General features: G+C 44.1%; 1 protein-coding gene across 1 annotated transcript; it reads right to left on the bottom strand.

Moving 5' to 3' along the window:
• Positions 1-866: 866 nt before the first annotated feature.
• slc16a10 (solute carrier family 16 member 10) lies at positions 867-23,872 on the bottom strand. The gene is made up of 6 exons (XM_047021528.1): positions 23,497-23,872; positions 11,646-11,790; positions 10,533-10,962; positions 5,149-5,292; positions 4,624-4,852; positions 867-3,944 (listed from the first exon to the last, which is right to left on the bottom strand). The coding sequence occupies exons 1-6, from the start codon at positions 23,828-23,830 to the stop codon at positions 3,700-3,702; spliced, it is 1,527 nt and encodes a 508-aa protein (XP_046877484.1). The 5' UTR covers positions 23,831-23,872; the 3' UTR covers positions 867-3,699.
• Between the last annotated feature and the right edge of the window lie 106 nt (positions 23,873-23,978).

Here is a 23,978-nt window from a genome sequence, read left to right as displayed (position 1 = left end):
TACACACATTTGGGAGAAACAAGCTACAAAGGCCTCATAGCAACCTCTCCATACACATTCGAAATGAAGTGAAGATATGGATGGTCAAAGGTTATGAAAAATGTGTAAGCATTTGAAGCTTAGTAAACGCCATTGAGAAATGGAAGAAATATGGAAGCGCCTAGATTATTACTAGAGCGGTCTATGAAACATTTTTCATATTACTAGTAACCGGCAGCGTCCAAAACCAAAGTTTCTCTCTGCAGCACTGCACTGTTGATAATGTGATCAGCAGATGCAGCGTCAGTTTACAGCACCAATCAGATGTTTGAGACCCGGGAAAAGGGCGACCTCTAGTGCCATTGACAGGGCAAAAACGTACATTTTCATTTCCTGTAGTCACACTCATACCCCTGGCCTTAACATGACGCAGTGTCATGTTATTAAGCAATATAATAGGAGGGTGCGTTACTACTATAGTGTTACTCCTCAAATTATCCAGAATTTTTCACTGCCGTCTCTAGACCTGCCTGTTTGTTTCCTTGCTTGACTGATTTTTTTTGATAGATTTTTCTGGTATCAATACTTTCCTTCACTATACATTTTCTGGCAACTTTTTACATTCAATCCAAAATCTTTTACACAAATATCTGTACTTTCTATTTCTTACATTTTCAAACCAGACTCGTTACTTTAGTTTAAATCTGTATTTGGTGTCATGATCAATATAATTTCTTGTCATTGCGCACCTTTTTTCATTTCCTGGCTATCACGCACAACAAGTTTAATGCATAAAGTGAAGTTTAATACATATTGCACAGCAAATGTTGTAAATTATTTTGTTAACCCAATAAAAACAACTAGACAAAGGACTGATGAGTCGGGAGCTTGGAACACAACATCAATTTTTACTTAGTTAAAAATAATATTTAATTTCTGTTGTATTTGCACTACATTGCACATAGCACTGTGGTACATTGCATATTATTAAATCAAAAACAAGCATTTGATAGCAAAATATTGAACTGTTAACACGAGCCTATAAGGACAAAAATAAAAACTACAAGCAAATCCATTTTTGGCACAAACTAGAAACAAAAACACAACAAAATTGGGATTTAAGCAGCAATTTTTAGTATTTCTAACAACATACACACATTTGTGTAATTGTCGTTTAGTTAGAACATCATTTCAAAAACATTAAATTACGTTTGTATAAAGCCATATTTTGGATAATGTGTAGCCTTTTCTAAAACCAACTTGAGCGGCCACATTATATGACACTATGCAGATTATTTTGGTCTTCAGCCCCATAGTAAAATCGAACATGCATAGACTAATATTTTGTCTCTCGCATATACCGAGACATTCCCAAAAAGTGACGTCTTTGGATGTCAAAAAAATGATATTCAAGTAATAATTTCTGAAACAACTAGTTTAAAACAATTTGTAGAGACTATGGCAAAGAGGTCTTTTTATCAACCTCAGAGGTACAAATTCTGTAAAATATATATAAAAAAGAATAAATGCATGGCAGGAATTAAATGTAAATGAGCTAAACTAAACTAAGCAGTATGATTTGGTGAATGCCTAACAATCAGAACCCCCACCACCACCTCCCCAACACTTTTGTGTAACTAGGGTATTTCAATGGTAAGATAGAGCTATATTCAATTGTAAGCTTTCTTATCAGAACTATTTGCCTTCCACAGTTCACAAACAATTTCTTTAGTTCCACTCAAATATAAACAGCACCACACCTAAGAAAGGCAAACAGTGAAGTTGGCAAGCTGACAGACTCTTTCACAAGGTCTAAATGGTTACATTTAGGATTGTCTCTGCAAGAGATACTATGATGGAAAACATAATGGTCAAGTTTCCTAAATGGTTTGCACATTAAAGCTTTTAATTCTACAACAGCTGTTGTTGTAGGACAAAATACCAGAAATGTTCATTACATTTGAGGTAGTTTGCATCAAAATCCGTATCGTGAAACATCACTGACCCACTAGTGTTTTATGGTGGAGCCTTGTGTTTAGCAATTTTGCCAGTCATTTTACATGTTTAGTGGTTTGTCAGATTGTCAGGTCTTTACAGTTGAATTTTCTAAAATAACTCTGTTATTTCTTTACATTTACAAGTGACCATTTCCCCAAATGTTCTAGCTGGTTTAGTTACGTGAATTGTGGATAAACATACACATTAAATCATGTAAGTTGGCCATCTACAAGGGCACTTTCCAAATACTTTCCCATTCTGCCTTCAATATATTGAATACTATTATAAACGGTAGGCAGATACCCACTAATTATGGCAAGACATTATCTAAACATTCTAGAAAAAATAAATACAAAATATGAAAATACGATAATTAAAATAAACATTTATCTAAAAGATGTCAACTGACTGAGCACATAGTCACTGGTTAACTTGACTTAATCTGGATCCACATTTGTAAATGCTTAATTGATATTGGTGGAAACTATTTACTTGTATATAAAATTCATAAATTGGTTTAGACTAATATGGGGGAAAGACATACTGCCAACCTCAAAGGTAAAATCACAATTATCATTCACACAGGTAAAAGCTTCAAAATGACTTCCTACAAATCCATTTTCATGTTGATCCTTCACTTTTTAAGATTCTGTCCTGTTTTGGCAAACATCTGTCGTGTTTCCAAACATGACAATGGCAATGACACTAAACACTGCCTAGCATTCTTAGGCTCTGTCAGTGGTCATTTCTGCATACATTAATGATGATTAATTAACAAACAATTCAAAAATAAGATTAATCCAGCCTACAGAGAAGTCAGACTTATGTTCAGACAAAAGCCTTGAAATGTTGTCATTTCTGATGGCATGGGTTGGATGGAATCAGTTGTGCTTGAAGCAGCTCCCTTGTGGTGTTCAAGCACCTTTGAAATAAGACAATCGTGAAATCCTTCTACAAAAGACCACCAACCTATCATTTCGTAAAGCACTTCTTTGAAGTGACGTTAATATTTTTCATTAAAATATTTCAAAAGAAAATCCTCAAGCATTCATTTGGCATGTAGTAAGACGTATAAAAACCAACCGGCCATTCTATGAAAAAATAAAATGTCATTGGACATTCATGCACCGACTAATGTTTCCCGGTTTAAATTACAATTCATTTCAAATGCATCATCTAGTCTTGGTCAGACAAATGTCGGTTTTTCATAAAGCATTTTTTCTTCTTCTCCCAATGGTCTAAATGGCCTTCACAGAATATAACTACATTCCCAACAGAAGCCAATAAAAAATGGGGAATTTTGAAGTAAGACTGGCCACTACTATTTGTAAGTAAAATGAATGTTTGATGCCTTTAAAAAGCAGCAAACCCCAAGTGAATCATTCGTTCCCTTCAATATACTATAAAATGTGAGATTTCCTACTTTCTATTTTTATCTTCAAGTTAATTCAACAGCAAGTTGATGTAAAACGATCACATTCGTGTAAAATTGTCGAGTATCTAAGAGTTGAACTGATATGCATCCAACGTCAGCATATTCACATCATCTCGCAAAGGCAGCCTTTGAAATATGGTTAGCTCATATCCACAAAGTGAATTACTTTCTACTGTGACATCTATAGTGTTAAAAAATATTTTTTGTCAGCAGTCTCATCGGTGTCTATAGGTGTGATTGAGTATTTATGTGTGTATCTGTGCATTTCTTAAGTGTGTTTTGAAAACCTAAAGAACAGATTCAGAATCTAAAGCCTTGGTCTGTGTTGAGACTCCCTGAGATAGACTGGTCTTCTCACAGTCCAGCATTTTGGTGGAGGCGTCTCCCCTCCGCAGCGCCTCCTCCGCCTCTCTCCTCTTGCGCCTCGCCTCTACCCACGGGATCAGACACAGCACTGCTCCACCGATGATGGGGGGGATACCTGCTAGGTAGAAGGCGACGTCGTAGCTGCCCAGCCTGTCTCTTAGGAACCCTGGACAGACAGAAGTGTGTGTACATGTGTGTGTGTGTGTGTGTGTGTGTGTGTGGGGGAGGGCGGGGGTGGGTGGGTGAGAGAAAAAGAGGGAGACAGATACAGTAGCTGCATTAGCATCTGTAATTTACAACCACAATATTTCCATGATACACAATAATGGCAAGATTATCTGGTAAGGAGTATGTAAAATGCATTAGTTTAACACAACATATCAATATATGTTGGAGGTTTATCACTCAGCCTTCTTTTCCTGGAAAGCTTGTCTATTTAGGAGTAAAATGTATGTCTTGTCTATAGCTCAGGTTAAGGAGGTGGCACATGACTGTTGGGTAAAGATGAATAGATGTTTGTCCTAGCGCATTCCATCAGAGTGAAATGAATATACACTGTCCTCGCTGTTTATACATTGTTACATAAACTGTACATTTTAACACCAGGCTGGCACATTGACACTTTCCCCTCTCGCATGCAGTTGACATCGTAAGGTATTAAACTGTCATGAGACAGACTGACTGATCGTCCTCGTGTTTTCGAACCTTTCAATGCAAAACCTTCCAGCAAAGAGACCGTCTGACAAAAAAAGTATACTATGTACAACCACCAGATGGCAAAAGAGAGCAATTTATGACTGGCTCTTTACACTTCTGAACACCCAGCTCTTAATTCTGTTATGTACCTGCAATAGGAGGTCCCACCGTCATGGGCACAGACATCATGCCCAGTAGGAAGCCGATGGCCTGGGACACATCCTTGGAGCCCACCAGCTCGAAGGCGATGGGGGCCATGATACAGATGAAGCAGCCGTCAAACAGCCCCATCAACAGGCACACGGCAATCAGGCCTCCGAAGATGTTGCACAGTGGGATCATCATGGACATCACACCGATCACCAGGAAGGACGACACCTGGCGAGGAAGTAGCAGGAGTCCTCAGTCTTTACCACTGATCATCATCACCGTGACTGTGGATGGTTGTTCAGAGGCCTAGCAAGGAGAAACCATGCTCCCCTGCTCCCCTGCAGGTAGAACCAGCACCCCCAGTCTTACCTGCAGGTAGAACCAGCACCCCCAGTCTTACCTGCAGGTAGAACCAGCACCCCCAGTCTTACCTGCAGGTAGAACCAGCACCCCCAGTCTTACCTGCAGGTAGAACCAGCACCCCCAGTCTTACCTGCAGGTAGAACCAGCACCCCCAGTCTTACCTGCAGGTAGACCTTGTTGACCCCTTGGACGTAGTCGGCCACCCTGCCGAAGATGAGCCGGCCCACGCCGGACGTGACACCGATGCACATGAGCAGGACCTCCTTGTTGGCGTCCTTCCCGAAGCGTTCCTCCACGTGTTTCATCTACAGACGGGATCACAATCAGAAAAGAGTTTAATAGCCAAGTAGTTTACACAACAAGGAATTTACTTTGGTGGGCCGGTGCATACAGTAAATAATATATATATATACATTCTAAAAGTGTGTGCAGTCTTTAAATATTTATAAAAAGTATGAAAAAATTACAGATATTTACAACAATGTACCGCAAAATAATAACAAAAACTGTACAGTATGCAATAAAATATAATATAACATAAAGTAACGAGAGTGGAGTAGGCTGTGAGTCAGAGGATGCGGCAGGAAGCAAGTTCTCAGACCACAGCTGCCACTCACTTAATCGAATGAAGTCTGGTTGAATACATCACAATAATACCCAGAACAAACACTAAATTCATTCGTTAGCTAAGGCTGTAAAAAGTCATGTTTCATACTGAAGAGGCAACTATTTAATGCAGAATGCAATCAAATGTCTTAGACTGTGGGAATTTTATGTTTGGCCTTGGTGCAGTTCCCCTTTGTGTGAGTATGCAGGATTATACTAACCCTTTTCAGAGTTCAGAGTTCTGCATGTAAGATTTGGGGAATGATCTGTGCTGTACGTGTTCATAGAGGTGCGGGGCAGAGAGTTGGGGCCAGTTTAAGGGGCTCTACAATTTCCCCATTTTTCAGGACACCCCAGAGAGGAGGAGCCTCCCTCTTCTCTAAATCATTCTTGTTTCACAAGGGAGGGGCGCTAGCATCGCCTCATCTCACCCCCCCATCTAAAGCCATTTCAAACCGTTCATCGATGCATTTTAACTGTATTTACCACAGCAGTCTCCGCTCATGTTACAGTCAAGGGGAGGACGCCGAGCAGCCTATCAGAGCTCGACTACATGTTGCCCACAGCTGAGGAGAAGGAGCCCAGATGGTTGTGTTTCAGGAGTCAGTCTTCACCGTTCCCCCGCCCCGTTAAACCCAACCTGAGAGACCCACTGGCAGGAAGGCCAGGAGGAAAACATGCAGAGGACCAGAGGGGCAGGGAGGCCCCTCTACCAGGAGACCCCCAGCAGCTACGGCCTCCAAGGATGCTACATCCCGTCCGGTCCCCGAGTCAAAGAACCTCTATTACTCCTCCTACCCCTCCTTCTCCCCCTTCCTGTATTCCCTGCAGGTCACACCGGGATCCATCTATCTCTCCTGGATGATTCATCAGTCTTTATAGAACAACAACAGATCTTTTTCTAGTCCTAGTTTTCTGCTCTGAGGCGTTCTGTTCCACATGGTCCTGTGGGGCTGTAGGAGTGGGCTGAGAGCGGTCACTTGGACAAGGGTGATTGATGCAGCTAACAGGGTGAAGTCCTAAATGTGAACAGCGTGTGAAACACTCACCTCGACCCGGTCAGTTTGCCTCAGGGGTGATGACCTTTAAAACTGCACCATATGGGACCAGGGTCTCTGACAGGACAGCATTATAGTCAAACTCAATCCCAACATTTATAAAAAGCATCCCTTCACTGTTCTTCATATCCCAAGTATGACCAGGATTAAAGGCTTGTGATGATGCCGGCTTCCAGCCCAGATGGAAGAGGTCTATGGAGGAGGGGATCCCTCACTGAATTTCTGAGTTTTCCTGGTTTAGGTTGGTTTAGGTGCAGTTCTATGGGCGTATGTGAAGCTGTCTGGGACACTGCTTGGGAAAAGGGATACAAATAAAATAGTGATTTGATTTAATAGCAGCCAGAACCCTGTGGCTGAAAATACCATATCGTGCAGATTCAATTCTTTCTTCTTTTTTTTTAATCTCCCATGTCAGGTTTTTGGCTTCCTCTCAAAGTCATTTCCTTTGAGACTCATAAATAATTACCTACTAATTTTGGAAAGAGCTACTACCAAGCTAACCCTCTTCAGTGAGGATGTTTACCACAACATCAGGAGGTTATCTTATCAGTAACACAGTGTATGATATGCGTCATAAAAACATAAACAAGAGCTTTGACCCTCCATTTTCTATATATACGACAGAAACACTCTGCAGGGGGTGGCATAAATCTGTCGTTGGTCAGCACAAATCCTGCCGTGTTCCAAAAAGGCCTCTGCTGACACACACTCGACCAGACAGGAATCATGTGAAGCTTGCCAGACAGCAGGGCCAGACAGCAAGGCTAGATGACAGGGTTAGACAGCAGGGCTAGGAGGCAGGACCAGACAGCAGGGTTAGACAGCAGGGCCAGACAGCAGGGTTAGATGGCAGGGCCAGACAACAGGGTTAGATGGCAGGGTTAGATGGCAGGGTTAGATGGCAGGGCCAGACAACAGGGTTAGATGGCAGGGCCAGACAGCAGGGTTAGATGGCAGGGCCAGACAGCAGGGTTAGATGGCAGGGCCAGACAGCAGGGTTAGATGGCAGGGCTAGACAGCAGGGTTAGATGGCAGGGCCAGACGGCAGGGCCAGACAGCAGGGTTAGATGGCAGGGCCAGACAGCAGGGCTAGACAGCAGGGCTAGACGGCAGGGCTAGACAGCAGGGCTAGACAGCAAGGTTAGATGGCAGGGCTAGACAGCAGGGCCAGACGGCAGGGCCAGACGGCAGGGCCAGACAGCAGGGCCAGACAGCAGGGCCAGACGGCAGGGTTAGATGGCAGGGCTAGACAGCAGGGTTAGATGGCAGGGCCAGACAGCAGGGATTGTCAGGCTATGAATCCCTGCTACACTCCAGTCATTCACACTAGCATCAGATCGCTGAATTGACAGAAACCATCTATACAGTATATCTCTCCCTACCTCCAGACCAGAGCTGTGGTCATTCAGTATCTAACGTCAGTTACAGCTGTCACTTTCATTTCATGCTCAGCCCACATTCCTGATTTGTTATTTTATAATCTGAAGACAGACAATGGTTTGTCAAACAGCAAGTGTTGGACCAATCCCAGAGGTCCTTGTTCCTTTAACAAAAACAGCCGCATGCCCACAGCCAACACACACGCGTCCAGATTCACCCTAAAACCTTGAGGGATGTTGACTCAGAGTGCGTGTGAGTCTTTGATCACATTTAAATAAACACATGCTGAATAAACAGACACACACAAAAACGCAGGACTAAAGTCAAACAGCAGCAAAATATCAGCAGGACACCATCATAAGCAGGCCACACAGATCATAAGCAGGTCACACGGATCATAAGTAGGCCACACAGACATGTGCTTTGTTGAACAGATATGGAAATGGCCTTTTAGTGAAGTGGAGTTTGGATACTGTGCACATAGGTACAACATCCACCACACCTATTATCAGACTTCCACAAACCCCAGTCGTGATGAACATGAAAGGGGGTCATGTTACCTATCAGGAGTACCTGGACAGGTGTGACAGGCCCTGCTCCTGCAGGACTTTACACTGCAACAATCTTCTACTGATAGGAAGGGCCTTGGCTCTGGATAATGCGAGTACACACGTACTAGACACAAGAACAGCAGCGTTGAGGAGCTAAGCCCAGAGCCTGAAAGAAGCAGCCAGGGAGGGTGTAAAAACAGCTAGCGCTCCCCGCTAAGCTAGGCCGGCTGGGCTGGCCCCTACCCACCAGGACTGTGCTCTCCCTTCCTGAAGGGCCAAGGCCACATCCATCCTCTCACCACAGGGATCCACAGTCTTCTCAAGGCTCAATTTGAAGGGTTGGACATGGCCCGTGGGTGTCCCAGCTGGGGTAGCGGACACTGGAGAAGTGTTGGGAAAACCCAGGGGTTTGGATCCCTAGAAGAACCTGACCTTCTTCTAATAACAAAGTCGGCAAACCCAAATAAACAGTCACCTCCTGAACCCACTTCACACAAAAGACTCTAAAGCCGCCCAAATCCTTCTTTCCTCAAAACCTTATTTTCCGTAATGTAAATGCTATGGAATACTAGAATAATAAAGACCTGTATTTATGTAACTGTGCTGGTCTGCAACCAGAGCTCCCCGTCTCCCCTCGGTCAAGCCTTGCTGCCATATTTGCTTACCGTCCTCAGACCACACAGCGGAACTTTCAAGCGTGTGTTCTGGTGGGATTATGGAGTTGCTGTGAAGTACTGCATCTCTGTGGTATGCAGACCAGCAAAATCTAGCACGTTTGACAATCTTAGCGTTTAAGATTCTCTCTCTCTCTCTCTCTCTCTCTCTCTCTCTCTCTCTCTCTCTCTCTCTCTCTCTCTCTCTCTCTCTCTCTCTCTCTCTCTCTCTCTCTCTCTCTCTCTCTCTCTCTCTCTCTCTCTCTCTCTCTCTCCAGGCTCTTTCTCAAGAGTCACATTATCTAAGGTTTGTGTATGCAACTGTACACAAAACTAAATAGAACATATTTTGTATCCTATTTTCAGACTGATGGATCATCTGAAAACACAGCAGATGTCAGATCCTTTAAATATTGACATTCCAGGTCCAGTTTGGAGGCTTAAAAGGCTCTTAAAAGTCAACCGAGTTGATCTTTACCAGTAGGGGGCAAACAAGCAGGTCTTTATAAAAACGATGTTCTTGTAAAACCAAGCTAGAAACAGATTTTAAAAAGATCTGTTTTCAGATCGGATCCATATTTGAACACATTAACACTTGCATACGTTTGATGCAGTCATGGATATCTGTGTTGTCAAGATAAACCCTTCCTCTCACCTTTTACACCAACAGCCCCTGACACTAATGTGTTTTCCTTTCTGTGTTTGTGGAGCTCTACTCCTGCAGGTGACCCCTGACCTCTCCTCTCCACTGGATCCCCCTCTAAGCCAGATAAACGACCCAAACTCAAGTTCAACCAGGAAACTGGATTTCTCTCCTGGGTTGTAGACCGACACTGTCAGACAACAGCAGCTCCCCCACCATGTGGCAGCTACACATGGCTTCTTATGATCCCTGTTTTTCCTACATGATGGTAACCTTCCACACACTGACACACAGGGGGACGTTAACAGAAACACGTTTAGATATTTAACCCACACTTGGAAAGCTAGGTGACCCCAAAACCACACTGAATGGTCGTAGGAATTTGTAGGAATATTAGGAATCATTACATTTACATTTAGTCATTTAGCAGACGCTTTTATCCAGAGCGACTTACAGTAAGTACAGGGACATTCCCCCCGAGGCAAGTAGGGTGAAGTGCCTTGCCCAAGGACACAATGTCATTTGGCACGGCGGGAAATCGATCCAGCAACCTTCTGATTACTAGCCCAACTCCCTCACCGCTCAGCCATCTGACCTCCCATTAGTGAGAATAGAGTTTTGGATCAAATCAAAAGCATCAAATCTCCGACTCACCAGGTGGACGTAAGGGACAAAGTATCCGTAGAGGGCAGCGGGCACTCCGAAGGCCCAGATGCGGTAGCCCAGGGACTTCCAGATGTTAACGTTGAACACCTGCTTCATGGACGGGCAGCGCCGGCCGCTCCCAGAGGCCTTGTGAGGGCTGGGCAGCAGGGGCGTGTAGGTGAGGCTAGCCAGCATGAGGATGAACATGAGGATGCTGAGGACACGCATGGTGTTCTGCAGGCCCACCTTCTCCAGCAGACCAGAGAGGAGCAAGGGCAGGGTAACTGTGAAGGCACTGGAGCCCGCCGTCACGATACCGTTGACCAGGCCCAGGCGTTTCTTGAAGTAGTGGCCCAGGATGACCAGGCTGGGCTGATAGGCGAAGGAGCAGCCGCAGGCAAACACAATGCCGTAGGTGAAGTAGAGGGGGCCCAGGGACCTGGGGGGGACGGGGGGCGGGAGGGGGACATTCAGGGGAAGGAAGAGGAGAAGGATAAGCCGGGAATGTAAGGAGTCTACCACAGGCATGTCATAATGTGAACTCCCTCCCCTTAGCCACTCGCCCCACACAGAATGTGCTTGATTGAATTGTCGTGCTTCCAAAACACATTTCTCTCAGATAGATGATTAGAGGCGCTAACTTGCTGCCCTGGCCGGCTGTTTCTGCTCCCCCACATTATTAGCTACAGTCACACCATGTCAACTGAGCTGCTACACAGATAAGTTCGATTGAAGGTATTTTTCAAAGCTGTGGTCAGCTAAGCAGCTGTTAACTTTCACTGCTACAGCCAAAGTCCCTGATAAGGCACCTGTAACTAGTTGTTAATAGTAACACCTTAACACTTCAGTACTGCCCTTGTAATCTAATAAACTATTTATTTTAGAATAAAACTGACAGATAATTTGGGATTGCTCTACCTAGTCTCAAGGAAGATGTGAGAAGAGGACTTAATGTTTTTTTCCTGTTTAGGGACATCGCTCATTCACATGTCTCTCTCTCTCTCTCTCTCTCTCTCTCTCTCTCTCTCTCTCTCTCTCTCTCTCTCTGTGTGTCTCTCACACACACACGTCATATAGCAGGACCACCCCTCCCAAGATAGTAGTAAGGTAGGTGGCACTTACGTGACAAAGGAGCTGGCCAATAGGCCGACCAGGCCCACCGCGGCCCCGCCCACGGCCGTTATACGACATCCCAGCAGGTCTGTGAACACGCTGACGATAGGAGAGCAGAAGAAGATCATCCCCATCGAAAGAGAACCCACCCACGCTGCAGAGAGAGAGAGACAGGGGGAGGGAGAGGGGGAGAGAATGATGTTACAGTGCAGACAAAAACGGCAGCGTTTCCCTCAGATTCTACTGTTACACAAGCGGCAGAGCAGACAGGACTGTGGTAGATTGTGTTACAGGTGGTTTTCAACAACAACAACAACAATAATTTATCACGAACTTGTGTTTGTGATTGGTGAGTTCTCTGTATTTTTGCAACTAGGCTAACAGGTCCAACTTCTGCGGCCTTGTATCACTGAGCTGACCTTTGGACTTGGTTTCTGCAGTAGGTTTAAAAAGGGTGTGCCTCTATGTCTACAGACTACTAGGAACTACACAATGTGCCCACACACAAAAGCATTGATGACCTTTGAACCACGCTGCAAGACAATCACAGAGAAAAATAAATGGTGAAGACAACATGCAACTGGATCCAGAGGCAGGATCCAGCCCTTCCTGTGTGAAGGGGGAGGAAGGGGGAGGATGAGGGAGGAGGAAGGAGGAGGGAGGAGGAGGGAGGACGGGGGAGGATGAGGGAGGAGGAAGGAGGGGGGAGGAGGAGGGAGGACGGGGGAGGATGAGGGAGGAGGAAGGAGGAGGGAGGAAAGGGGAGGAGGGAGGAGGAAGGGGAAGGATGAGGGAGGAAGGGGGAAGGAGGAGGGAGGAAGGGGGAGGATGAGGGAGGAGGAAGGAGGAGGGAGGAAGGGGGAGGATGAGGGAGGAGGAAGGAGGAGGGAGGAAGGAAAGAGGAGGAAAGGGGAGGCGGGGGGAGGAGGAGGAGGAAAGGGGAGGAGGAGGAAGGAGGAGGGTGGGTGGGTGGGAATACTTGTGCAAACTCTTGTGCCATTTATCAACACCACAGCAGCACAGCACACAGGCAGAATACTATGTCCTAACAGGTGTGTATACCTCAACCTTTCCTATGAAGAAGCTGAAGTCAAGTTGCAGGAATACTCCCTGTAGCAAGCCACTGTCTAGCAAGACTCCTCGAGATAAATAAACACTGCATGGAGCCTTAAGAATATAGTTTCCTGCCTTTATTTGTGTTGTTGGAAATAAGTAAACAGTGGCTAATGGACAAACAAGCGAGAGCGGGGAAAGAACACACAATTCCACCCAGCCCCTTTGTGCCCACATCAGTGAGCGGCCTTTGACCACAGTGAGGATGGAAGACCCGTGATGCCAAGAGGACAACATGTTAGGAAAGGGGCTGGACAGCTGTGTACTAACTCAACATTCACGCCGGTCAGACACGTAGGGGGTTTCTGCTTCGTCTACAAGTTTCCCCACATAGAGGAACCAATCTTGGGAAGTAGACAGGAAAAGAGACACTAGTTGGCTGAAACTGCTGAGTCCTGTTCTCACTCAGGGAGGGGAAAGACCTTAGGCCTCAAGGTTGAAATCACTCATCTTAAACTTTCTAAGTCAGTCTCCATCCCCCTTCCAGTGTCTTTAGGGCTACTAATACTTAGCCACCCTCAGAGCCAGCTGCTAGATAGTTATGATGACAGACAGTCCAAATCCTAGTCAAGAGCCAGACATTGACATACCCAAGCAAACTTTCAACGTTTGTCTCATAACAGGAAACGATGGAATAATTTCTTACGAAGAGGAAACATCTGCTGTGACAGGCTTGGTGGAAGTGAATCGAAAATCCTTCAAAATACTTACATTCAGCATTCAGTCTACAGAGTGGCTTTAGTTAGACAGAATTATCTGACATATGGAGGGAACCTGCGACTCATAAACCTGTTAACTAAAAGCAGACCGCACCAGCGTCATAACATGTTCATAAATCTTCATGTATTAATAGTTATGCAGCTTCGGCTAGCCCCTTCTTGCTCAATATCCTGGCAGGTTTACATTTCCCAGTGAAGGTAGAAACCTTATGTTGATAACTGTTTGAATATCCCTTCAAACTAGGCAGTGCAGAGGGCAGTATGGAATGAAGCTTGCTAAGAAAAGGTTCCTCAAAATCCACTGGAGTCATATTTGCTGAGTAAGTCTAATATTTGCTGAGCCGACAGTGTTTTTATCCAGCACAGTGTAATACATGAAAGTTAACTAAAGGGGACAAGAATCTCACAAAGACAACAGGAAATTGCTATTCCGTTTTCATCTGCTGGATTTCTCGATTTAAAAGTATTTACGCTTCAGACCAAGAGGAATTCCAAATTGAAAATGTAATATCAGGATGCTCCCTTTCCAGGTGACATACATTGTTAGCCGGAGGCTGCTGGGGTCTCTGGCAGACAGAGCGAACCAGGCAGAGCTGCCCTAAATCTCCTGTCTCCTCGGCTGCCTCTCCGCCTCTAGTCTGGACTGAACCCTGTCACCCCATCAGACCTGCCTCCCTGAAAGATCCTGTGAAGGAATCCCCTCAGTCTTAATAAACCTGTTCACTCAGGAAACAGTGAAGGAGAGTGCTGAGTGTCCCAGTTGACGCTGACCCAGCGGCTGGTCTGACTTGGTCCTATGAAACTCTGCTGTTCAGCTTTCCATTTCAACATGTGAGACCAATCCACAAGGTGTAACATTTTTGCTAGGATCATTTTAACTAAGGATCCAATTGATTTAGTTTTTATTTTATGCTTATTATTCAGATTTTTCTCTTTCATATATTCCCGTTTATGTGTTTGTGAAAACAGGATGAAAAAAAATTGGGGTGTGTCTTGCACCCTCATTTCCAAATTCAACCCCCCCTCCCAACACATCTCAGACTGAATATATTAGATAAGACATTTTATTTCACAAGAAAAAAAATTTGCTGATAAGGGAGTTACTTGTTGCACAATCTGTTGTCAGTAGAGCTCAGTGGTGCATCTAACAGACTCAGGACATTAAACAGAACAAGCTGTCTCGTTTCCAGATCCTAATGGAAACCAGCAAATACACACAAAAAATCTTACATTACGCCTCTCTAGCTGAGAGGCTGCCTATTAGCTCAAATCAATGGAAACCCCTTAAGTGCTGTCTAGAATTGCCACCATTCAAAAGTTACCACAGATCACTGAGTCCTAATTAGGGCTGGGCAATATATTGAATATTAATCGCAATCATTTTGACGACGATATAAAATTGGAAATATCGTGAATATCGAATACATTTTAGCTTTTTTTTCTGCTGGTCCTTGTGTTCTTAGATCACCGTCTGGGTCCTCTGTGACACACACAGACACACACAGACACACACACACCATGTGCACAAACTGAGGGCACTCTCTCCTGCTCTCTTATTGCCCTGTCACATAAGCTCCTCTGCATGAATTGTTCCATGTGAGGTCCATTTTGTCAAGTTGCAATACCATGTTATGGCAACTGCTTAAATTTGCAAAAAACAAATTAGATTTGTCGGTAGTCGCTAGATGAAAATGTTTTGTCAAAACTAATGGTGAAAAGTTGGTAACACTGGGCGGTTGCTGGGAAATGGAACTAAAATGATTTAGAAATAAGTTAAGTTGGTAAATCACTGTCTTCAAACAAAATGACCTCCTCCCCCTCCGTGTCCCTCCCCTCCTCCCCCTCCGTGTCCCTCCCCTCCTCCCCCTCCGTGTCCCTCCCCTCCTCCCCCTCCGTGTCCCTCCCCCATCTAGAACTCTGTTCTGCACCATCAGAAGCTCACATGGAAGGGAGTCATGAATCACTAGACTACAGAACTCCACCAACCTGTCAAGTGACTACAATGAATGTCCAGGTGTGCACTGAATCTCAAATAAACACTGTGTCTAAACTCTTCGGAATTCAGGACAGAACACATGAAAACAAGCCACAAAATGTTTGCATGTCTTAAATTTGATAATATAAGTAGGTTAAAAATACAAAAGAGAGGGATTATGATACCGATCTCCTGTATCTACTTCACACAAAGGGGGGTAACCTTACAAGGATCTAGCTATTGAATTGTTTAAACACAAAGTATGTATGTTAGGTCATTTTAACAGATGAGGTAACATTACCACACCAATATAGACTGAAATCTTAATCTAACAAACCTTAACAGGTTTAGGTGTTATGGGCTATCAACGGCAGTCCTGGATGTGCTTGGTTATGCTACAACTATATGGCTTAAGCTAAGGCTGCATGACTTAGGTTAATGCTAAGGCTACATGACATAGGCTAATGCTAAAGCTAGTCTTTGGCAGCATTGTCCGCAGGGCGCCTGCCTCTGTCCAGACTCAAGGGTTTGATCTGAGCTGGTTTTGCAGGTCGACGAACAACAAACTGGCCCGACTCCAGAGACTCCCCACAGGGCAGCACACACCTCTGGGCCCTGTGACACAGTCAACTCAGGACAGACCGGCCAAGGCTGTGGGGCACAGACCCACTCAAGCTCCCATGCAGAGGAAACAATGTCAGCCCACAGCTCACAGTCTCTCTGGCTGCGCCACAGCAACATAGCCTCAACCCCATCAGCCAGCAGCCATCTCTCATTAGGATAATCAACCAGACTAATTTAGACCCAATGACCCTCTGTGCAGGGCTGTAAGACTGTCTTGTACAGCAGTGTAAGATGCCCCAGTCTCCCTGTCAGTGTGACAGAGAGTGTAGGCTTGGTGGCTGGTGGCTGCTGACTTTGCCAGTTTGTAGCATAGCCGGTATCCAAAGATGGAGAAATGGTAGGGTTAGGGTTAGCAGGTTTACCACACAGCTGTTATAGCTCTTGATTGGTATGACTGGCATGCTTGGCACGTAGCTAATTTCTCATGTCTCTTGATGGGGTTGTCATGTGACATTACTGCAACACTGAAATAGCTCAGCTACCTGGGTTGGTAACCCTCCACAAATTAAATGTCCTAAGCCATCTGACACACTTAAACACTAATTAGCAGGAGCAAAGTAGTATGCTAATCTATGCTGTTACCTGGACCGCTTGGTTTGACAGTGACCAAATACAAAGACACCTCAGCTTAAAAAGATTCTTGTTCATTTGAAAAGAAGCCAACATTATGAGGTTCTGCAGAACCCTGATGGAACGCTGAACCAGTTTTGACACTTTAGCCTCTCTTTGATCGAGCTTCCTTTATTTTTCAGGACTTCCCATTGCCCTCTTGTCAGCTCTGTCCTCTGTGATGTCAAGCATTAAAGAGAAAAGCCCCAGTTAGGTGGTTACCACAGCTCCACGCCAGCAATTACACAAATAATTAAAGCAATGGCCGGTTAATCTCCTGGACCGCCCAGAGGACCTCAGTACCCCACCGCACATCTGGCTGGAGTGGACAAAAAGACTACAACACCAGTCGAAACTTCATTTCCCAGAGTCCCCGGATGGAAGTCATTACATCAGGCTGATCTCTGTGGAGTGGGGTGTGGACTGTAGATGTAGAAACTGGGAGCCTTGAGAATACACTGCTCTTGACACAATTCAGCTTTCATCTCAAACACCTGCTCACTTTCAGGACGCCTGCTCATGCCACAGGAAGTGAAGGAACGCAGGGGTGCTGAGATGGTGAAAAAGTACAAAGGGTTCCCAATGATAAGTCACGATATGCAGCAAAAGGAAGGAAAAACAAACCTGAATTTGCTTGGCGAGCAAAAGGCCCCATGTGTAACATGTTAAATGGGAGTCCTGTGAGAAGGGGGCGGTATGGCCAGGGCTGATGGTGATTGGGGAATTTCTTTCCCACCTCTTTTCAAGCGTACAACAAAATGGCGGGAGGCCAGCATTCGCGCATGTTTTTCATTTAGGCTTTCCCACTTTCGCCTGAATCTGTGTTCCAAATGGTTTTGAACAATGTGACATTGCAAATCTTCACATAGGCCTAGATCCAACTGCTTCATCTATCTAACATCTGCCATGACCTTGTTTTGAATGAGTTTCCTTGTGAGAAAACAAAAACAAAACATTTAAACACACTGGGGTTCAAGGATAATCTAGAAAAGACTCGGTTCGCTGTTGTCATGTCCTTAAACTGAGACAACAGCTGGTTATTTCTGGATTTCCAACTCTTGTTTCCTGGCAAACAGAGAGATAAGTCTCTGAATGAAATATAAACTGGCAGTCGAACATAAGGACACATGCACAGATGGTAATCTTACTTAAAAATAAACAGAAATTACCCAATAGTCAATTATTAACAGCTCCTACACATCGGTGTGGATTTTAGTCTTTCCGATGAGCTTGTTTGAGGATCTAACAAAAAAGCTATCATGAAATGTAGTGATGTGGTTATCTATACAGGGACAATGTATTGTTAAGGTTTGGCTCTAGGAGGTTTTATTTACAGTTTTTATGTATCTGTTTCCCACCCCCTCTGGCTATGGGCTGATGGTGTCACGACCATGCAGCCTAACACTTGGTTGTTCCTGCTTCTGTTGTGTGCCATGCAAGCTCTGAACACTGCCAGCGTGTTTACTTTCCCCTCTGCTTTATCTTCCAAAAACCTTCACCCAAGCCCAGTGTCAATCTTCCGTGAGACAGAGATTAAATGCGCCGTCAATCATTAACAGATGTCTGCTTGCAGATAATCGTTTTTTGGAGTCCGCGTGTTGTTTTACTATTTTTTCCATCCTTTCATTTTTTTTCTTTTTTAAACCTACCTTGGTTAAACATGTCTACATATCTGAGGCTATTTATCTTTTTAAGAGACATTAAAGCCATTAACACCAAGAGACCTGTGAAGCCACAGGTGCCAGTGCAAGTGAATAAACCAGAATGTGATATAGATACAATCTGTCAATTAATTTTAGACCAATGCTCGCGCCTCTCATGAGATGCAGATGTTTTCTCTTTAATCAGACGTGGTGGTGTTTTTCTCTTCAGGATCCCGCCATGGCCTGCAGACCCCAGAGCTAGACCCCAGGAGAAGACCTCAGAGTGTGGGGAGAGGAAGGACTTCCCCAGCCTTCCACCACCTATTTCTTGATTCCCCCGTGTAGTCCCTCAACTGTCACTCAGATTAGGGACAAACCCCACTAGACAGATGAGCAGATTATTTTGAGGAAGTACATATTGTGCTAGCATGTGGGATTATCTCAAACGTTCATCCAGATTCTGTGATGCAACACATCTCACCTGTTTCCTCGCTTGCAAATGCTCAGGAAACGGTTTATGACCTGTGTTCAGTGAGGGGTGCTTTGAGCCTGAGCTGTTAATGTGTAAGGCAACCATGTCTTTCGGCTGCACACATCTGAGTAGGTATTTTGCACTCTGATCTTGCATCATAACTGCGGTTCTTATTTAAGACCTGTGCTATACCATACTCTACCGTGTTAAGGTGATCATTTGCAGCAGATGGCCCTTCAACATTGTGGCCCAATTAGATCAGTTAGATCTCTGACACCATATGCAGTCAAACCCAGTCAAAGCAACTCCCATCCCTGGCAGTGAGAGCTCAATGTAAGCAATCCTAAAATAAATGTTTTGCTTAACTCCCAGAGCTTGGTGTCAATTTCACGTCTGGAGACGAAAACACCATGCTTTATCTCTTACCCATGTTTTACCTCATTAGCTAGCCAAACACTATAAAGAATCTGAGTTCCCTGTTTGTTCCAGCAGATGGTTACTTCAGAAGTTCTGACAGACTGGTCAGGAACTTTGAACTTTGCACTCAAATGGCTCAAAGTTGAGTTTCTTTTTCTTTTTTTCTTTTACAGCTGCTCTAACACTAGGCATCATGGGCAAAGGGCTTTTATGGCCGGAAGCCTAGGAACAACCCCATTTGGACCCATCTGTTAAGGGACAAAAATGAGCCCATTACACAGATGTGAAGGCCAGGGAGCTGGCAGGGGGCCAACCTGATGCTCCCCACCCCAGCATCCTGGACATTGATTGGCTGATTAAGGCCAACCCTGCCAGACTTCCGCCTATGGTGGTTGCATGCAGTCAGTCAGGAAGGTAGATGTATACTGCCAGGGTCAAATCGACCCTAGACCTGGGGACCAGCTGTGGGAGTGAAAAGGTGAAGTCACTGTTGCAGAATTCCAGGCTACTAACTGTTTTGACAGCACCACTGTAATGTGCACTGCAAGCCTTCTTTTCTTTTTTTTTTACTACATTAATCTCTTAAATCACAAAGCAATAAAACCTCAACAAATGGGTCTACCTTCTATTTTAACACTGCGGCACGACGAACGTCAAATCAGTGAGTGAACCACTCGAGACCACCGAACAGTTGTAAACAGCAACCCTGAACTAACACCTAAAAATAGCCAAACAGAGTGGCTTAAGTGGTCTCTATACACATGAAGCAATGGTTCAGGATCCAAATGGGGTCACCAAGGGAACAGGTGGGAAGAAATGAGGTCCAACTCTGGCAGATTTCACTCAATTCATGAGTGATTAATCGTCAGCAGGCAAAACAAATTACTTTGTGCTTGGAGGATTATAGGCTAATACCTACAAACAGCGTAGTGGTCGGCTCTCTAGTATACCCTTATTGTTTTTGAGTGAGGAGCTTTTCATTCAGGCACATTCTTGACCCCTGAAGTTACACCATGATTCAGTTATGGTATCAGATTTTGTGAGGCATAATTGCCCAAATTCTTTTCATAAATGCTCTTATAGTGACCCTGCTGTGATCTGCAGTCTTCCTCTTCAAACGGGATGCTTTGTACAGGAGTAATGGAAACCAACAATTGAAAACATAGTTACTGTGCATGGTTTCTGTTTCTGGTTATCACAATAGCATCTACACAGCTCTCTTTCCTGGATGTACCCGTCATCGGATCACCGAGGTCCCTCCACATGCACTGTCCCCTCATGGCTTTCACCATCAGATTAGCTAGTAATAATTTGTTTATTCTGCCAATTGGGCAGGCTGAATAGGCATCAAGTGGCAGCCATTCTGTTTCCAACAGGGGGTGGGCAATGATTAAAAGGTCATACCACTGTACCCTGGGAGCGGGGGTGTGCAGGGACTGTACTAAAATCCCAGATCCTGAGGGGGGGTTATTGAGGTATGACAGGTTGTGAGACATTTGGGGGGCATTACATGCCATGACAAGTACTATGTAGGTTTCAATTTTCCTAACTGGCTTCTATGGTCCTGTGAAACTGACAAGTGGCAACTTTTACATAGCATTCGTGGGAACTCGTAGCTGGTTGCACACCACTTTGTAAGATAACAGGGGATAGCCCATAGCAAGCTTGGACATGTGCTTGGTTTTTCTGCTGCTAGCATTTCAACACCTGTTCTATTTCACACATTCTCCAACAGAAATACTTCAAGGGAATCTCAATATGAACACATTTCTATTCCTGACACCCACAGGCATAGTCTGTATTATGTAATAGTCAGAAATTAAGTATCAACCCTCTGCTAAATTAAACAGACTCTGATGTAAACTTGATTGACCTAAATACCCATTTAACCCCATTAAACCCAACAAATTGTATTAGCCCAAATAAATGATGATAGTGGGATGTCATCATGGGTAGCATGAAGCCAAATATACTTTTCCATGCCCTTCATGTTGTTGTGAGAGTGAAACCAGCACACTGTGTCTGGGATTGCAACATTTAGAATTACTCAATTCTACTTGTGATTCCTGGAGTGTGCAAGATGCGTTGCAACCATTCCCCAATCTGAGATGAAGCTCTTAACATTTCATCTATTTCTTTCCTATGCTAAAATGACTTACTGTACCCCAAATGTATATACATTTTCACACAAACCTCTCCACAGTTTCCCTCTCAAACTGTTTTAACATGAGTCCCAACTCCCCTATCAAACTCAACCGTTTCCTTTGTAAACAACTCGATAAGCCCAATTCATCATTATGTCAAGGCCGTAATCATAATACATATTGGGGGGGGGACATCCCCCCCAATATTCAAATCTGGTCAAAATGTCCCCCCCAATATTTTGATTTAGAAATATAAATGTGCTACGGCCTTGCATTATGTAGATGTTATTCTATCCTAAGAAAAGTTTATTTAAAGAACACAGGATTGATACAGTCCATGTCTAACTTTCTTAACAGCCAGTAACTAAATCTCATGAAATAAGTCTACAGTCTAGAGATGATAGGGTCAGTCCAACACTACGCCTAGGTCTAAGGTCTATGATCCTTTCAACCTTTCCATGCCAGACTTTCCTCTACACTTCCTCAACTTCTTCTAGACTTCCTGTCAGGTTAGGTGGTATTTGTTCGACAAAACATGTTCATACTTAGATCTTCTCCAACTGGCATGTCTGCCCCCCCCAAAGTTTCATTAGCCCCCCCAAATGTTTTTTATTAAAAAACAAATTTAAAAAACGTTTTCTTTTTTTTCTTTCATATTTTAAATATTAATTTGTTAATTTATTTTCCTAAACCCCACTAGAGGACACTATTTAAATATATTTTATTCTGGGGGAACATGCCCCCAGACCCCCCTAGTTTGGCTGGGTCACAAGAAAAATAATAGGTTTTATCTAGGGGCTTAGCCCTGCCAAAAGTGGGAACCTAGATTCGCCCCTAATGTCTGCTGTCACTTCACCTCGCACTCACAACAGGAAACACAGGAGTCAGAGGTGAAGAGGATAGTAGAATTCCTTCTCTGGGAATTGTTTGAGAAAAGAATGAGCATTTACTGATATCAAGTCCAACTGATGGAACACATACAACACTAACAGGACATCGGCTGTCTGTCAGTTGATGTAAGTTTTTGAAAAAATGTTATATGAAGTGATATTTTAGCTTATGTTAATGATATGTAAACGTAAATGTAAAATGTGAACTAGGTCTATAGATGTTGTAGCCACATTCACCATTATGGGGTGAGATAGCTGAGTGGTTAAGGTGTCGGGCTATTAATCAGAAGGTTGTTGGTTCAATTCCCGGCCTGTGCCAAATAATGTTGTGTCCTTGGGCAAGGCACTTCACCCTACTTGCCTCAGGGAGAATATCCCTGTACTTACTGTACGTCGCTCTGGATAAACGTGTCTGCTAACTGTAAATGTACATTTATCTGCACAGACCATGAAGTCATGCACAGACAAATATTATTTTTCTCTGTCTTCTGGCAGGAAGACACCTATGGCCTAGTTCTAGAGTAATCAGCTATAAATTGACCTCCAAGACACACGAGGACACATCCTAGTGCAGGGAATTTAGATGTGGGTTGACAGCTGGAGAAGTTACACTGATGCAATCCTTATGACAAGGCATTGGCCTACACTCTATGCCACTCCAGTAAGGGACTTGTTGATCTGCTGTATAAAAAGGCTTGATTAGTCGCCGAGAGGATTGTATAGATCTTAAGGCGTTTATGATAATATACATCAAATAAAATACGACATTTTCTAACTGATACTCGTCCAGTCTGGTTCTTTTGACTGGGCATTTAACCTGAGTCATACAGGTACAGTAGATGGATTAGGGTAGGGTTACCCCATATGGACCTGTGGGGTTCTGGCGTTTACCAATTTGAGGAGGCTTATTGACTTATAAACTCACCATGCTTGGCTAGTGTCTCAATTGAACAATGTGGCATGCTTCGGGTGATTGCATGACTAAGGTTTGGGCTGTTAAATACCACTAACTTGTATCTTTTGTGACATTAATAGATTTCTTTCATTATTTGTGCATTTCGGATATGCACATTGTCGTTTCTTCTCGACTCGACAGCCATCCAGGAAGTGCGAGGTTGTTGTATTCCGTTATAGCTACGATTACTGTAGCCCACTACTGTACAGAGAAGTTTCACATGCTGTGACCGTTTGCCGCCTGGACTAGCCAGTAGCCTACAGTATTCCTAGCTCCACGTGTAGATTTAGTCTACTCACCTGTTTTGAACCGGAGGTCTTCGTCTTCTTCCGAGCCAAATTCTTTGAGAAGGGAAACGAAAAGGATGCCGAATGCGTTCTGGATACCAAACACCGCTCCATTGCACCACATAGCAGCCAACATCACCACCCATCCCCAGCCACCTTCAGGGGGCTCGAACTCTGGGTCTGCTGCAGCTTCAGAGGATTGCTCCTGGAGGTTACCTTTGCTTTCCCCGTTTTCCTTCTTCTCATCCTCTGTGTCTTCTAAACGTTTGTCCTCTGACTGCATCTCACTCTTTTCTGCAACCGAGTCTTTAGGTTCATTTTCGATCATTTTGTTACCTTCTGTCATTTCTTGTCGGTCTCAGAATGTGTAAGTTGACAGCTCTTGAAAGTCGTATTTTATTTAAATACTGATTATATTCATATGTTCACAAATTTGTCTTGGCACAAATTTCAAGATTATGTCCAAACAAAGAACTGTTCTAAATTGTACAATC

The sequence above is a fragment of the Hypomesus transpacificus genome, chromosome 6 (genome assembly GCF_021917145.1).
Source record: "Hypomesus transpacificus isolate Combined female chromosome 6, fHypTra1, whole genome shotgun sequence".
Taxonomy (NCBI): domain Eukaryota; kingdom Metazoa; phylum Chordata; class Actinopteri; order Osmeriformes; family Osmeridae; genus Hypomesus; species Hypomesus transpacificus.
The sequence above is the reverse complement of the archived record's forward strand: the minus strand, read 5'-3'. Positions and strand labels throughout refer to the sequence as shown.

Coding starts and splice junctions, on each gene's coding strand:
- slc16a10 (XM_047021528.1), bottom strand. CDS start 23,830: ATGACAGAAGGTAACAAAATGATCGAAAATGAACCTAAAGACTCGGTT. Junction 10,963..11,645: donor TTGGCCAGCTCCTTTGTCAC/GTAAGTGCCACC, acceptor CGTCCCCCCCAG/GTCCCTGGGCCCCCTCTACT. Junction 3,945..4,623: donor GGTGGGACCTCCTATTGCAG/GTACATAACAGA, acceptor CTGTCTGTCCAG/GGTTCCTAAGAGACAGGCTG.